General features: G+C 45.0%; 1 protein-coding gene across 1 annotated transcript in view; it reads left to right on the plus strand.

The window, feature by feature from the left end:
• LOC146808491 (extracellular calcium-sensing receptor-like) overlaps positions 1 to 17,869 on the plus strand; it is a 53,248-nt gene that overhangs the window by 2,492 nt on the left and 32,887 nt on the right. The window contains exons 2-4 of the mRNA XM_085623960.1: positions 2,053 to 2,280; positions 4,828 to 5,018; positions 9,204 to 9,225. Coding sequence (XP_085480086.1) covers positions 2,053 to 2,280; positions 4,828 to 5,018; positions 9,204 to 9,225 — 441 coding nt within the window. The remainder of the gene's footprint in view (positions 1 to 2,052; positions 2,281 to 4,827; positions 5,019 to 9,203; positions 9,226 to 17,869) is intronic.

Raw genomic sequence — 17,869 nt, forward strand, 5'->3', positions numbered from 1 at the left:
CTACACGTTCTGGGAGGGAAAAAGGAGGGTTAGGGTGTCTGTACTTCCCTCTGTTACCCAATATTTGTTCCTCGAACCTTCAAGGTGTATGCAACATTTGACTCACAACACTATATACACATTATTCTGCTTGGGTTTCGCCTCAACATATTCCACAGATTGGTTACCTTTTCTAAGTGTAATGACTGATCGTGCAACTTAGTGACCTGTCCATGCTGTCAGGAGTCAGTCTTTTTGTACTTTTTATGCTGTTCATAGAGCTACAATTCTAAAACCATTTTTAATTAAGCACTCCTGCACTGTTGTATGGAAGCCATACACCTTTTACAATCTTTGGGTTCCGAAGAGATTGCTTTTGTTGTGTACTCCTTCTTGTGGCTGGTGCTTAAAACAAGGAAATGTATTGGTCAGCTTGGCCAATAGTGATAACGTTTTAGTGTTATTTTACCTGTGACCTTTTTCTGTTCTTAAAAGTGACCTCTTGGTCTTGACTGCATGGCTTTTGGGCAGATTTGTTTTTAATTCCATATATTGTTATCCTTTTAAGATAGATGCTTGAACTTTGTAGAACTACATATAGAAATGATTCCTCTGGACTTTCTTTGTGTAACGTGATGCCCCGGGGGGGGAGGGGCGCTGTTTAAATTGATTTATTTTATTGTATGATGTACTGTTTTTTATAAGCTTTTATGGTCTATTTACTATGATCGAATAAAGTTAATTTGATATTTGACCCGTCCCTCAAGAAGTCTAACTTTTGAAATGGGTCCCCACAAACTGGGTCATAGTTCAATGTTTTATACCAGGAAGTAAAATGTGCCCAATGCTTAGCCTTTGATTAAAGAGTAAAAAACCTTTTAAAGGCTTGAATATCACGTGCCACCTCCTTTGAACAACCTAGGTGTTGTGACACAACCCTCTCCACCTTCAGGCCATCAGTCACAACTGAATACATTGGAAGTTAGATCCAGAAACTGGAGGAGCCTGGAATGGAGAAGAAGATGCAGAGCATTGCCAGCTGAGACAAGAGAGGAAACTATGGCCCAGTCGGTCAGTACTGAGCTATTAGGACCACTATGTTCTTCTTCCACTGAATCCTCAGAAGTGGCTTCTGCAGGACATGCATAGGAGGGACTGAATGAAGGAGTTCTTGGGGCCAAGAGACCATCATGGCATCCCTTCTCCAAGGTTGTTTGTAGTTTTTTTCAGAGCAAAAGTGAAGAATAAGAGTTTGTACAGCGCGACAACTGACACCTTGTCTCTGTCGAAGAGAGAACCTGAGCAGTTTCTACTGGCATTCCAGGAGGAGCTGTGATTTCTCCTTGTTGAGGATGTGGCCAGTGAATCTAGAATGGCACACACCAGCTTTGCTTGAGCTTCTGCCTTTGCACAACAATTAGCTGGTCATAGAGGTATGGGTATAACTGAACACCAAGAATTTGGAGATGGGACACCTAGTGTGTGCCTGCCTCAGCGGTGAACCAAGTTAGGAGCGGGTTCTCGGCTCCAATACTCTCCTTAAATAAAGCCAGCGGCACATACCTGGGCGGGGAGAGATGGCGCTGACTGCCTACAGAGACCTCGGCTTGTCTGTGATCTCGGCCTCCTCCATGACAGTGAGTATCCAACCCTTCCAGACAGGAACAGGAAACAGGAAGTGAGTGGGTCGGGAGGAACTATTATGTGCTTCTGCTCTGGCTTTCACTTGTCTTCATAAGTTTGTGTGAGCGGTCCCTGTCTGAGGCGGGACGGCCTTAGATGTTTGTACTAAGATTAATAGTTCCAAGAAGTGGGGGTAATATAATAACCTAATGTTTCCCTGGGAGGAACATGGAGCAGGCCATGCACACGTGGGACAACATGATCTCAGCTCTTTCTCTTCACAATGTGAACATTTAGAAGCCTCTGCTTGTTTGTGTATTACATTTCTACAGCTCAACATGTACTGGAAAACAAGCTTCAAGGCACTATTCAAATGTATAGTAAACATATAAAACAGGTATGAGCAAATAAATAAGTGAGGGGAACTTCAATAATGTTCTAATCTTTCAGATCCTTCAGTACCTGAAAAACCTTCGCTTCAAGACTCGCACCGGTGAAGAAATATCCTTTGACGTAAACGGAGATGCCCCCGCCACCTACGACATCCTGAATGTACAGATATCCCCGGATGAGGAATTCCGGGTGGTAAAAGTGGGAAAGATAGACCCGAATGCACCAGAAGGCAGAGAAATCCTTGTCAGCGCTGGTACCATCCTGTGGAGTGATGGGCAGCCTCAGGTAGGGAGTGCACAGTGGACTGGTGTTAACTGCACACACTGCACCAAGGAGTGAATTGAACCTACAACCAAAGGTTAACATCATTTGCCATTGTGAGAAAAGATAATATGTTACTGTATAGTGATAACTACTTGACTTTTCAACCATTTGTTCATACATATTCTGGTGGCTTTTTAACCCAGTAAGCCGCAGCGTGTCTTATTTATTTATTTTATTTTTAAGGTTTTATATAGCGCAAACATGACCCTTGCGGGTATCAGAGCGCTTTACAAGTGAGATAATTGAACAAAAGAAACGTATTTCAAAGTAATGTCTTACGTTGTAGCTAGTTGTTCTAAGCGTCAGATACACAGATCAAGTGAATTTCGTCATGAGAAGAGATTTAACTTCTTTTTTGAAAGAGGCAATTGAGGGATTCAGTCTGGTTTTTGGGGGTAATGCATTCCAGATCCTTGGGGCAATTCCAGAGAAGGCGCGGTTGTATGTTTTCTTTTGGGCAAATCTTTGTGGCTTCAGAAAAAGGTTACTGGCTCTCCTGGAGGATCTGTTTCTGCATAAGAGCTCAAGCTTCTGGGCCAGATACCTCGGGGCGTTGTGATGTAGGGCTTTGTGCGACATGCATGTGATTTTTAATTGAATTCTTGCTTCGAAGGGAAGCCAGTTGAGAGCTTTGAAGTTGGGCGAAATGTGGCAATTTCTTTTGGAACCAGTTATGAGCCTGGCCGCTGAGTTGAGTGATGCTCTTAGGGGGGCAGTTGTAGATCTAGGGAGCCCACAGAGAGTTGCACTACCATATTCTAGTCTAGGGATTACTAGAGCTTGGACTGGCAGTTTAAATTCGCTTGCTGGAAGGAAGGTTTTAATTTTCTGAAGGTGTTCATCTGAAAGTTTGCTCCTTTTGCTGTGGCACTGATGTGTTTTTGCATGGTTAGATTACTGTCCAGAGTTACTCCCAATGATTTTGCTGAACCAATTATAAGATGTTGGCAGTTGAGGGCTGTAAGTTGTTTAAGCCATTCTTGTATGATGGCAGATTGGTTAGGTGGAGCGATTAGAAGGAATTCAGTTTTGAGGGCATTGAGTTTGAGGTGGTTTTCCGTCAGCCAAGACTGACTTTTTGTAATGTTACATTGAGAGATTTGATGTCCTCTGGAGAGTTAATCTTTAGATATAGTTGTGTGTCATCTGCGTACATGTGAAAGTGGATATTTGATGAGTTGAGGCTAGCAGAGAGCAGCTCCATGAATAGGTTGAAAAGTGTAGTTGAGAGGGAGGAGCCTTGCGGGACTCCTAATGTGACTGGGACGGCCATGGACAAGGATTGATTGACCTTGAAACTTTGTGATCTATTTAGGTGGAGAGAGGTAAACCAATTTAGTACTAACCCTGATAAGCCCATTCTATATTTCAGGAGGTCTAGTAGGTTATCATGTTTGATGGTGTCAAAGGCCGAACATAAGTCACGCAGGATAAGTAGACAGGATTCGTTCTGGTCTAGGATTTTTAGCGGGTGGTCTACTATGTGGGTAATAGCTGATTCAGCACTATGCACTGCATGGAAGCCAGATTGGAATTTATTGAGCAGGTTGAAGTTGGTGATGTGGTTGTCCAACTGGATGAGTACACATTTTTCTAGGAGTTTTGCCAGAGTTGGGATGTTGGAAATTGGTGTGTAGTTATTTAAGTCCACGGGGTCCGCTGTCATTTTTTTTTAAGATGGGGATACCTGTCCTGATTTCAGAATTTCTGGAATCATTCCTTGGAGTAGAGAGGCATTGGTAATCTTTGTCCAAAGTGGCAGAAGCAGCGGTATGAAGTCTTTTAGTTAGTTTGCAGGTAGAGGGTCTGAGAAGGGGTTGGAAGGGTTCAAGGACATGAGTGTTTTTAAAATTGCTTCTTCACTGTAAGTTGTGAAGGAGGACCATGAGGCATTATTTTTTAGGGTGAGCTTAGATGTGCAAAAGATTGGGGTTGCTAGAGTGTGTAATGACGTATCCATCTCAGTGTCAGTCTGAGCTACTAAGGCCTTAAGTAGGTCCATCTTCAAGAGTTCTGTCTCATTCGTGAAGAAGGAGGCAAATTCTTCACAGTTAGGTGGTGTGCGTTGACCAGCTTGGGGAGGGTGAGGTACACCAGTAGATTGAATTTTAACTAGTTTAAATAGTTTTTTGGGTCGGTTCTTGGCTTGGTCTAACTAGTCTTTCTATAATAAGAGCTTCTGGTGGCTCTAAGCAGTCTGTCCTCCTTGAGTCTACCGTCATACCAGGGTTTAGAGTCTTTTGTGGTGAGCCTCTTCAGTTGTAGTGGAGCCGTTGTATCTAATATTGTGGTCATTGAGTTAAAGTAGTGGTTTGTCAAAGCTTGAACATCAGATAGGTCTTCCGAAGGGAGCAGGAGGTTGATGTTGGTCGATGAGGATAGGTTAGTGAGGGAGTTTTTTAGGTTTCTCTTCCATATTTTAGGTCTCGTAGATTGTGCTGAGCGTAGTTTAACTGATTCCTTGATGAAGAAAGTGATGGAATGATGATCAGACCAATCACATGGTAGGATCGTGTTAAGCTGAATGGCCTCCGGATTTGCAATAACCAAGTCAAGGATACAGCCTTTGACATGTGTGGGGCTATTGCAGATTTGGATAAGGTCAAGGTCCGAGAGGAATGTTTTGAGGCTATTTACTGCTGGGTTGTTAAGGTCATTCCAATGGAGGTTGAAATCTCCGAGAAATATTTGGATATTTTGTTGGCCAATATTTGTGGTCACGATCTCTATAAATTGCTCTATGAAGGTGAGGTTATCACCTGGCGGGTGGTAGAATGTGTGCAGTGAACAGATTGGTTTGTTGTTACTTGTGATCACTAAACAGAGGTATTCACATGAGGATAGAACCGGTGAAAGTGAGCGGTGTACTGAGAGACTGTTCCGGTGAATGCAGGTAATACCGCCTCCTGGTCTATCGGGTCTGTCTAGTCTGGTGATGTCATGGTTGGGGGGAATAAGTATGTCGAGGATAGGCGTGGATGACTCATTTAACCATGTTTCGGTTAGGAATAGGAGGTCAGGTTTGTAAGTGAGTATAAGATCAGCAATGCCAGCTGCATGTTTTGAGGCGGATCTACAATTTAGAAGTATACATTTGAGATGCGGCCTGGTGGAGGTTGAAGGTTCCTGTGTTAGCGGAACTTGCACGAGATTCTCTAGGGTTATACCTCTAGTTATATGATTAGGGGCTCCGTGAGTATTGACATGGATGGTTTCGATTAGGGAGAGTTTATTCAGATTGTTCAAGTTTTCTGTGTTCTGGCTGAGAAGGGTGAGATCGTAAGAAAGGAGAAGAGAGTGTATATCCTTGGCGGATAGAGGATTCTTCCTGTGGACCGGTCAGGTTGTGGTATTGTGGTAAGGAACTGTTCTCCATCTTGGAGGTGGTTGATTAGGGGATCGAAATTGCAACTGGTACTGGCTTGTGGGGCTGTTGCAGTGGGGCTTCTGATTCGCATCCTCAGCATGTCGTCTGATCTTGGATTTTTGCCAGATCAAGTTCCGTAGCATTTGGAGGTCGTCTTTGGTATTTTTTAGTGAAAGTAGGATTTCATTGAGTCTCGAGTCAGGGGTGGGGGGTGTGTTAATTGTTTGGTCTGGGGATAGAGGAGGGGTGGATGGGTTTGGGACGTGGATAGGAGAGTAGCAGTGAGCTGAGTCTGCAAGGTGAGAACTACCAGTCAGGCTATCCGGGGAGGGGGTATGTATCGGAAGTGTGTGCGTAGAGGTTAGTGGAATGGGGGAGTGCCTTTTGTTCGGGGTCGATTGTAGGAGATGTTGCTTGTTTGGGTACTGGGTGAGGGAATGGTGATGTAGATATTGTAGGGGAGGTTCTCAAAACCTAGGATGTCTGCTGGCGCAGGGATGGGAGTGTGAGAAGATTGGTTCGTAAGAGGTGAGTGCTTAGGGGGAGAATCCGAAGTTGATGGTGTGAGAGAGTTCTTGGTGTTCGGGGGTCTAATGTAAGAAATGTTACTTGTTTGGGTACTGGGTGCGGGATTGGTCATGTAGTTGTTGTGGGAGTGGTTCACAAAACCAGGGATGTCTGCTGGCGCAGGGATGGGAGTGTGAAATGATTGGTTCATATGAGGTAGTGCCTTGGGGGTGATTTCGGAGTGAACAAGGGGGGCGCTATGGCATTAGGGGTGCCTGTGGGGGGGGAGAGGTTCTGAGGACTTTATCCTTGATGAGAGGAAAGATGTTATTAAGTAAGATTACATTTCGGTCTGAAGATTGCATGAGGATAATCCCATTATGATAAATGTTGATCGTTGCAGTTGCACTGTAAAGAGGGGAGGAGATTTTAGAGATCTTGAGACCATGTGCTGTTTTCCTGGACGAGGAAACTACGAACAGGGCGTAAAAAGCTTTCCTCCATTGAGCTCTTCTCTTAGTGTAAAAAATAATGTAATTGGTTATAGAGCCCTTGTTTGTAGAGTAGTAGGGGTCTGATATTGGGGTCTCAGGGTATATTTTTAGCAGAGAATGTTTAAAACGTTTAGCTGCTTTTTTTGAGAGGTTGGGGGTACTTTTTTTGTTTAAATCTTTTATTGAATTTTACAAGTACATGGAAAGGAGCATATTTTTGTACTGTCTATGCATGATGGCACGTATCAGCAATAGAAACATATTTTCATTCCATGAAGGTTGAGCCCAATAAACATACACGGCGCGTCTACCGCACTGGATTACCCACAAGGATAACATATGGCTTCTTTCATTCCAGCGATGCATCACAGGTCGGTGACTGTTTAGTGGCAGCAGTCCCCTAAGTAAAGTCTTTCAGCTGCTTCATCGTGGACTTGAGAACAGAAGGAATATAGGGGCATATCAACAACAACCGGCGATAATTATCGCTGAACGCACTTAGCGCTCGGATAATTAACGCCGGCTAGCACCGATTTTTATCGCTGAGATAGCGTGCTATTAGCAACGCTTATCTCATCAGCGATAAAAATCCTAGCGCTAACTGGCTAACGTGAGATTATCGCTGGAAACCCAGCGATAATCTCACGTTGGCTAGTTGATAGGGACTCACAAACTTAGCCATGATATCCACCTTCCATAGGATATCATGGCTAAGTCAGTCCTGAAGCAGGCGTAAGGAAAGTAGCGATAACAGGGGTTATCGCTACTTTTCCTGACGCTATGCTTCATAGCGTTAGGCTTGCTGATAGGAGAAATGTCGCTTAGCGACATTTCTCCTGTCATGCCAGGTCAGGAACGCCCACTTTGCATCTCATTAGAGATGCAAAGCTGGGCGTTAGGAATCCTGACGCTAAAGCAAGGTTTCGCGCGTTAGCGTGACCTTGCTGATTAGGCGATAAAATTATCGCGCTTTTCGGCCGAAAACGGCCGCAAAAGCGGCGATAATATTTTATCGCCTGCTTGTTGATATGCCCCAGAATAAGAACAATTAACATCTAACAATCACAACGCAGACCGGTATTGGTACCCATATCTCCCTTCCCCCAGGTTAGGGGGTACTTGATTGTGTATGTATGTTGACCTGAGCGTCCCATCGTGAAATAGAACACTAACCTGAGGAGGCAGAAAGGTGGGAGGCGTGAGCTAAAGCTAGAAGGGAGATGTCCGGCATGGGGAGTTATGAGCAGTCGTGCATTTTGGCAGGTGAGAGGGGGACATTCCTGAGTAACCAGGGATGCGAATATGTAAAGTGCAGTGGTGTGGGGGAGGAGTTGTGAGCGATCATGCTTATTGACTGGTGAGGGGCCAGAACTGTGTCATCAGGGCTGTAATTGTATAATGTTCAGTGGTGTGGAGAGAGGTGATGAGAGGGGGGGCTGAGGGCTGGCAGTCGCGGCGGGCAAAAAGTGGAGCCACTGACAGGTCGGGTAGGTGTAAGGATGGTGTCGTAGCAGGGTAGTGGGGATAGGGCTAGGTAAGATTCTCACCTATGTACATGGGAGCTTGAGTCCAAAACATTGGAAGTTGTTTGTGTCTGCTCGGGAATGATTCAATCCTATAGGCACTGAAGCCAGTCCAATATGGCGGCAAATTTTTTGACGAATGTCATGAGCTCTGCGAGGTAATCCTATCACTGTTTCTATGAATGGGACAGCTTTGGGCCAAAGTCTTATGTCCCTCTCTGTATGCTATTTCTTGAAACTGGTCCTTTCTGATGAGTTGTGAGGCAAAGTCCTCTGTCTCTTTCCATTTTATGTTTTTTATGTGGAGAGAGTTATCCTATTGCTATTAATGGCAGAATGAGTGCCATTTTGCCCGCAAAGGGATCTGTTAAAAGTCGGCGTTATGAGTTCCAAAATTGGGAACCCTGTAATGCTCTCTTGCATTTAGGGTATGTGATTGGCAATCCACCAGCAAGTGGTGTTTTAGTCATAGAGGAAAAAGAAACAGTAGAGAAAGATGGAATAAATACCACCCTTTCACAGTTCGAGGTAGTAAATAGGGGTCCCAAGGGTCTTAATCACTCACCTCGATCACCTTGCATTTAGTGTTCGTTTCATGAGCGGGTCTTCCTAGCCTTCGACACCGTTGGTGTCCTTATGTGCTTTGGGTGCTCTCCCGTAAGCGAGGGAGTGTCGCGTATCAGCTCTAACTGCTCCGTCTGGCCCTGATGCTTTGAAGGGGCCCGGGAGAGAGAGGGCGCCTGTCCGTCACCAACAAACCACCCACTTGCCTCTGCTAGCGGGGGGGACGGGGACGAGAAGCCCAGGTCAGCTCGGAGCCGTGTCTCAGTCGAAGACGCATCCAGTGACCGGACCCTATCTTGGGTGGATCTGTGAGGCACAGGAACTCCTCATACCCGGTAGAGCTGCACCGCTCGACATGTTCTGATAGCGCTGTCCCCGGACGGAGTGATCAGGTCCCTGAGGTGCCGATGCTGCTCCGGGTCCTCGCAGAACTTACGCACCCCGCAGGAGGGTGAGTGTTATCGATCAGCCCGTTAAGTTTCCGAGTGAGGTAAGAGCTCACTGTTGCACTGTTGCTCGATTGCACGACAGGACAATAACACGATTGCTGGGGCTAATAAGGATATAAGAGCATTTTTCGTTCCCTATCCAGCCGAGCTCCCCTTGCAGGCTCCTCACCCGTCGGCCATTTTGAATGAACTTGTATATAATACATGGGAGCTGCTGTTCTGTGTAAAACCTTGTCTCAAATTTCCCTATTACAGGTGACTTGTGACATTGGTACTTCATTGATGTTGATTCAATTCCAGGGGTAGCTGAAGTGACATCACAAATGCTCTGACCTTAATTACATCATAGGAAATGGCCTTTGTCCTGAATGTTCCCCAGAAGTGATGTCACATGATCGTAGCACTGATGACAGCACCCTGCTCGAGTGATGTCAGGTCAAAAATATGAATGCTATTACTAGGTATACTACTGGTGAGAATGTGGGTCACAATACACTGGATGACGCCCAGAGCCCCAGAGAAAGCTGTTTGGAAATGGGCAGGGTTGTGCCCTGGACAGAAAGACTGGGGGTTGGACCTTCAAATTTACCAACAAGCATGCTTGCATATCCTGGCAAAATACATTATTTGAGAAGCCGATCAAGAGGGGGCTTAAGCGGCGGTGGGAAGGGATACCAGTGCGGATTGTTAGTTTTACTTAAAAGTAGGCCTGGGCGGATTTCGCAGAGTTTCGCCACATGGAATTACGCAAAGTGACAAAAAAACGCAGCCGTGCTACATGGAGTTCCGCAAGCGGTGGAGTGCGTTAGGTCATGCCATTCACACTGATGTTTAGAGCTGGATGTTTGTCCCATGCTGGGAAGTCAGCGCAAATGGTACCATGCGCAGAGCAAGAGGTCTGCCGCTCGAGTAGATTTTCTACACGATTGTTAGCTTCCTCAACACGAATGGATGATTTCTCAACACGAGCAGTTGCGACCATCCGTGACCACCCACGTTGAGAAATGTCGCCGGGAGTCGCTAGCGTTGGATTTTCCTCGCTCGCGCTCACCAACCTAACGTTGGTGAGCGCGAATGATGAAAACTCTGCTCCGCGTTTTTGCAACTCCTTGTGCTCTGTGGATTGCAGAAAACTTGGCAAACTCCACAAACAGATTGGAGTTCACCACCCAGGCCTACTTAAGAGACAATCAGGCACATGCATCAAGAAAGGTTTTGCAAATCCTTAATTGTGAATATTAAGGAATCGCAATTAAGGACTCGCAAAAGCCTATGCATGTAGGAATCGCTATTAAAATAGCGATTCCTTAACATTCATTAATTGCGACTCACAAATTGCGAGTCGCAATTAATGAATGGCTTCCCATTCATTCCTATGGGCCTCCAGGCCCATAGGAATGCATTGGAGATTGCGGGAGCAATTTGCGAGTACCAGTAGGTACTCGCAAATTGCTCCCGCAATTTCTAGGGTGCAAGGGTATCAAAATGACACCCTTTTGCAACCATGTATTTGAACTCTGCACACATGTTGCATACACACATGCTCTAAGGGCATGTGTGTGCGCAACATGAAACTTAGAAAAATGCAAATAAGTGCATTTTTCTAAGTTTTAGCAAATTACCATGAAGTCCAGCTTCATGGTAATTTGCTCCCGCTAGTAGCGAAATCGCTATTTTTTAAACTTTAATGGATTGCATTTAAGGAATCTCAATTAGGGATTCCTTAAATGCAATCGCTATTTAAGGAATAGCTATTTTGGATGATGCATCCCAAATGCAAAAATACCGGTTGCAAAGGGGCAGATTCTGAGAATCTGCCCGTTTGCGACCGGTTATGTGGTTGATGTGCCTGCAAATCTTGTAAAATAACCAAGTTTTAAAAACTTCAAAACGGAGAGGAAAGAGTGTGTTTATGTATGTTTTTGTGTGTGTGTGTGTGTGTGTGGGTATGCATGTCAAACTCCTAAGTGAAATTTGTTAGTCGCCTTATCATATCAAACTGAAAGCACCCGTACCCAACTATTCACTAGAAAATACATTTATTTGGGGAGTGTAACACCCCACCCCCCTGAAGCTATGCCCCCGGAAACGGGACCCCCTAGAGAAGGTTAGAGCAACAGCATATCCAGCTCACTAGGAGAGATGAAAAGGTGGGAGAGGACTTGGAGATGTGGGGTGCAATGATTGGTAAATGCATGGTCGCCCCAGGTGGCGCAGCGCCCTCAGGGTAGGATGCACAGCCTGAAAGACACTAGGCGATAGCTGGGTGGACCCACCAGAAGCAACACGCTAAAGGTTGTGATCTGAACATTGTACTGAAATTCTCACACTTTAGTGGTGGATCTGTATCTTGTTTACTGCTGCTGACCACGACGGTTTGTGTATAACTGGATAATTTAATAAAAACACTTGTAAAAAATAAATTCTGACAACAGCCCATTTATTGGCACTGCTAGCTTTCCATTATAAATACATGATTGCTACAATATAACACTGACAGAATTCAGGACCCGATTCACAAAGAGCCGCCACACTCTTGGCTGAGGCCCTGCAGATGTGGGGCAGTCTCCTCACTCGCGGAATCTCGCATTGCGAAGATACCACCCGAGTGCGGAGACTCCCCCATGACTGCGGGGCTCAGTCACGAGTATGAAGACTCCCCCACGGCTGCGGGGCCTCTGCCACAAGTGCAGAGACTCCCACACAGCTGCGGGGCCTCCGCCACGAGTGCAGAGACTCCCCCACAGCTAGTGGGCCTCTGCCACAAGTGCAGAGACTCCCACACAGCTGCGGGGCCTCCGCCAAGAGTGCAGAGTCTCCCCCACAACAGCAGGGGGGGCTCTGTGACAAGTGCAGAGACTTCCCCACAACAGTGGGGCCTCAGTCATGAGGGCAGAGACTCCCCCACAACAGCAGGGGGGGCTCTGCGACAAGTGCAGAGACTCCCCCACAACAGTGGGGCCTCTGTCACGAGTGCAGAGACTCCTCCACGGATATGGTGCCGCCGCCAAGAGTGCAGAGACCTCCTCACAACAGCAGGGGGGGCTCTGCGACAAGGTCAGAGGCCCTTTGTGAAGCAGACCCTCAGTTTTAAATAGCACCTATATGAGGATGCTGACATATTATGCCAGGGAAACATTCGTTGTTTCTCTTTGTGTGACACGAAAAGGATGGGGTTGTCTGAAAAGGCTATGGTGCGACAAAACACCGAACAGTGGTGGAAACTAGAATAATTTATACCTCAAACTGTTTATGTATTAAATGCATTAATAAACCACAGGGAGAGGACAGGAAAAAGATTTAAAATGGCAGTCATAGTTAAGTTCACATGTAGTAATTGAAATAGACTATATATTGAATTTGAACTATGCTATCGGCTTAAATTACTCCATGTTCTTATTATATTTTGATGTGTGTTCCTTTGCTATGCTCTATCACGGGAAGAGGTGTGGCGCCGCGGCCAGGGCTAATGACGCTGGAATCTGGGGATCACGGTTCGATCCCCGGCGCCAGCGGCAGATTAGCCCTGCACCATGTGACTCTGGGCAATAGCTTGCTTAACCTTCCCAACGGCCCCCCACGCCTAGAGACCCTTACGGGTGCTTGTTCGCGCTTTACAAATGTGGATTATTACTATCACTAGTGCGAAGCGCAGAGGGGACAGTTTCATTAAATCACATCATTTTCATGTATTTCCAATAAAGACACATATAGCCATGGATGCCCACCTCTTCTGGGGAGCTTGTCAAGGTTCTTCCGACGGTAAAAATGTGAAAAATGAGTTTAAATCGTGCATTTAAAGCACATTTTTACGCAAATTTGCTCAAAAGACATAGGATTTAAAAGGTCATGCTTGGCGCTCCCCACGAGGTGGCCCCATTTCTAAATGTGCTATGAGTGCTCATATATGTCAATAATTCTCCTTTTTGACAGGGCCAGGCTTTGCCATGGGTGCCCCCAATGCCAACATCACATACAATAAGGCAGTACAGGGATTATACCATTAATGCTGCTCCTATGCTATGGGTGACCCGTATGTCAACAATTTCCTCTAGTTTGTCAGGACCAGCATCCCACATGCCTTATTTGTCCTCCCTTATGCCTAGCTTTCCCTCCAATGTGCCAGCGTTTTACCATAGGTGCCCTGATGCCAAGAATGACCTCTAATGTGCCAGCATCATCATTTAACCGTGGGTTTCTCATATGGCAACTTTTACCATAAACCAGTGCCAATATTTCGTTACAGCTGCCCTTCAAGTTAGGAATTCCCTCCCGTAGGTTGGTGTCAGTATCTTTCCATGGGTGCCTCCGTATGCCAAGAATTCACTTCCAGTGTGCCAGGGCCAACAGCCGGCTCATAGCACAGCGCCACATTCTCATTCTCACTTACATTCACTCACTCTCACTCATTCTCACTCACAATCAGTTTTCCATTCACTCTCACTATCGTGCACCCACTTTTACTCTCATTGATTCTGATTCATACTCACTCTCATCTACTCATATTTTATCACTCACTTGCATTCGCTCCTACTTCTACTTACTCATTTCCACTCATTCCTGTTAATTGTCACTCATGTTGTCCCACTCTCTCACTCACATTAACTGTCACTCTCACTCACTCATACTTTCTCTCTCACTCTTACTTTCACTCACTGATTCACATTCACTCTCACTCACCCATTCCCACTCATAGTTACTCTCTCTGTTATTATTGAACACACACACTGACTCTCCTTCATACTCATTCTTATTTGTTCATATTCACTCACTCTAACTCACTTGCAGTCATACTCTCTCAGTCAGTCTAACTCGCTATGACTCACTCATACTCCTTTACATCCACTATGTGTCACTCAACCCTACGCACAACACCTGCCACTCACTCTGTCGCTTTCACTCACACATGCTCACATATACTCACTCACACATGCTCACACATACAGACACAACATACATTTAAAAAAACATTTTTACTCACCTCACCTGCCAGTGAAGGCCATCTTCCAGCTCCCGGTGTTCCATTTTCTATTTCTTACACTAAGATTCCAAATAGACTGTTATTCACTGTTAGTGTAATACAAAATGGGCTGAAAACAAGAAGGCTGGAGCTCTCAGACCCACCAATATGGGCAAGACACCCCTTTGTTCTTGGCACAGATTTTGCCAATTTGGAGGCCTGCAGTCAGCAAGCCAGTGCTAGGGGTCACACATGGTGAGACAGGGGTCACACCTGAGACCCCTGGTGGCCCCTGAATGGCATCCTTAATCTAGTTGCCTGCAGTAATGGAATGACATAGCTGCTCAACTATAATAAGTTATCCCAGTCGAGTAGTGATGTTGGAATCCCTGCTGCCAGCAGCCAAGGTGTAAGGCAGGACTTAGAGCTAACTTACAGCTGCAGTTGAAACAAGGAAAATGAACCCTGGTGTTTCCTTCTTCTGATCTGTTTTAAACAAATAATCAGTCATCAACAGAAAGGAGATATTTATGTCAACCATGTTAAATTTGTACACACTGCACATCATTACAGAAAAGCTACATTCTCTCTGCATGTTACTACACATTCTTAGTTACAACATACGTTAAATCCAACAAATTACTAACTCATATTTATGTGTTTAAGTTTATACTACAGATTCCAATTTTTTTTACTATCCCTGCAACCATTATCACTTTGACGTGAAAGAGCAAGGCACCAAGGGTTTAAGCAGTTTATGGGAAGGATGATTGTGTGACCAGGTATTAAATAAAATACCGTGTGATGCATGTTCTAAGGATACTGCAAGTCACCTCAGTGTCCTGTAGCCTGAAAAAAGTCCAGTCAACTCCTTAATGTCGCTCAATATAGTTTTATTGTACAACATGGGGGTACTTTATTTAATAATTTCTATAATAAAATTCAGAACAGGCGCAGCCTCAATCAACTACCCTAGCACCACATCAAACAACCACACATTCACAAAGTCAATCCTTCTGGCTTTCATGTGCCAAGGCATGTTTAAATAATGAATGTGCCTTTTAGATGTAAAATAGTTCCTCGTGTATTCCTATGGAAGGGGGAATGGTGCACCAGCAATAGCGTGAGGTGAGTGATTAATAATGTTGGAGCCGAAGCATACTCCGGGGCATATTTATGAGGGGACTTGCGTCGCGCTTGCAACACACAACGTTGTGCAAGCATGACGCAAGCCCAAAATGCAATTTATGCAGCCATGTAAGGCCATCTTGGATAGCCCAGAGTGGCTTCATAAATCTGAAATGAGAAAACGCAGCAAAAAAACATGCGCTGCGTTACTCTGCCATGGAGAGGCTTTCCATGGGCTTTACGTGGGTGTTTCCACACAACTTCCATGTTTTTTACGCAATCTCAGATTTACCATTGCAGGTAGACCAGGGAATGTGCCAAAAGGAGAAATATCTTTGTTTTCCTCGTTACTTCCTCTTTCCATATGTGCTGTATTCTGCAGCACAAATAAAAGGAGGGATATGCCTCTCATGCTATGCTGGCATCCTCTCATCCTGGTGCAAAGGTGCCTGCGTTGGTGCTAAGCAGCCCAAATGGTGCCAGTGCAGGGACAAAGGCAGGAATGCACCGTATTCTTTTAAATGCGGCACATTCCTGCCCTCTACCAGTCACAAAGGGCACTTTGACTGCTGCACTGCGAGGCGTTCCCATAAATATGTCCCTCTATTTATATTTTAAAGGATTGCTGACAGTAGGTCCTGCTGTGATTTCAAGCCAGACCTAAGAATTAAAAGAGAATGCTATAAAGACAGCACCCAGAATCTTTATTTATAAGCTAGGCCGTCAAGTAGACCTCACTGAATAGCAACCACACTCCTGTACCACACCGCTCATACCACACACTAGAAACCACTGCAACAGGACCAGTCATCAAATCGGCCAAGAAAGCAGCCGGTATGAATCCAGGGCTGCTTTGAGGCCCAGAACCTTGAAAGTTGTGAAGAACAGCACACCATTGCACCATGACAAGTCCAGCCCTCTGAAAGGGTGTTTGGAAGCGCAGAGCATGGCCAGCCTCATAAGCAATGTTTTAAACTACAGAGCCATGAGCTGATTCTTTCTCCAGAGTATTCCACAACTTGGGGTCATTATTACAGAGTTTCAGGAAAACTGAACCCTCTTGAGGCACCCCACCAGGGAATTTCTCACATTTTCTGCAAACCAATCCAACCTTGACTAACGCGGGCCAGAACTAACCTATTGCAGGGCCCATAACTCCGCTCAGTAAAGCATACAATGCTACAGTGACTATGATTCCAAGATGAAGCATTAGAACACTGCGAATGAACCTTTAACTGGTTAAAAGCCATGAAAGAATGACAAGGACAAGACTATAGGGCTCACTAGCGATGAACTCACACCAGTGATGAACTCACACCGGGGCTTATAACCACCTCTCAAGAACCAGAGATTCACAACAGCATCTGTTCCAAGCTCATTAACTACAGAAGGAACCCCCAAGACTCCTGTGGAAACAACAGCAGCCAAATGAGGGAGTTGGCTGGGCCCATACTTCCCTCACCCTAAGCATCCACAGAATCTCCAAGAGTCAATAACACCGCATGACATCAGAGACCCAAACTGTGCAACCAAACACTGCCTTACTTCATCCACCCACAGCAAAACTGGACAAAGAAAAGAACAAGAAATGGAGCAGTGACCCTATCTCACCAGTAATCTATCAATTAACTAACAACTGCAACGGCGCTATAATAATAGAATAAAACAACCAGAAGATATAAACAGAAGCACCTTGCCTGTCTCAACTATACATAAATGTCATCCAAATCATATTCAACATAATGGTTAAAGTGAAGCTCTTTTGAAATTCATAATATTATTGAACAAAATAAACTTTCACTTTCTACAATTTAGAGGCAAGGTTCTCAGGCAACATTAATGCCACCCTAGAGATGCTGCTCCCTTCAATCTACAAATCACAAAGGAGAGTAGAAAGTGTCAAACAGAAGGCTGAGAACTAGAGCATGTCAATGCAGACCAAACATACACAATTACCAGCTGTTCATCAAGAACCGTTTCACGGTGATCCACAAATCCAACCTACTGATTTATGTAACCATCATATACTATAGCCCCTCCACGAAATGTTGTCCACATGGCTGCTGCTGATACCACCTTCTCCAAGAAAAGTCGCCCACCTGACTACTGCTGATAGTACCTTCTCCAGGAAATGTTCTCCATATGGCTGCTGCTGATACCACTTTCTTCAAGCTGTTCCAGAGATGGGTAATGATGCCATCACATGCTGCCTAGGATACCACACACCTCCCTCCCTATATAACACATAACTTAACAAAATGAACAATGTCATATATACATCTTACAGTATTGAGTGCACTGTGGTCACTCAAATACAGTGGTAATTACATATGATCATTAAGTCTAATTGGTATCTTTATTATCCTCATACTCCTTTTTCTCTCTTCTTGAGGTCCCTTCTCCACTGTACTAGTGACTCTGTCACCATCCTTACCACATCCTCACACTCCTCCCACATTGCTATTCTTTCCAAATTCCAAATGTGATGGCCACTGGTTTTGACAGCATTCTTGAACAATTTTATGATTTTAATGGGCTTACTAAACGTTTCAGTCAGA

The sequence above is a fragment of the Triturus cristatus genome, chromosome 8 (genome assembly GCF_964204655.1).
Source record: "Triturus cristatus chromosome 8, aTriCri1.1, whole genome shotgun sequence".
Classification (NCBI taxonomy): domain Eukaryota; kingdom Metazoa; phylum Chordata; class Amphibia; order Caudata; family Salamandridae; genus Triturus; species Triturus cristatus.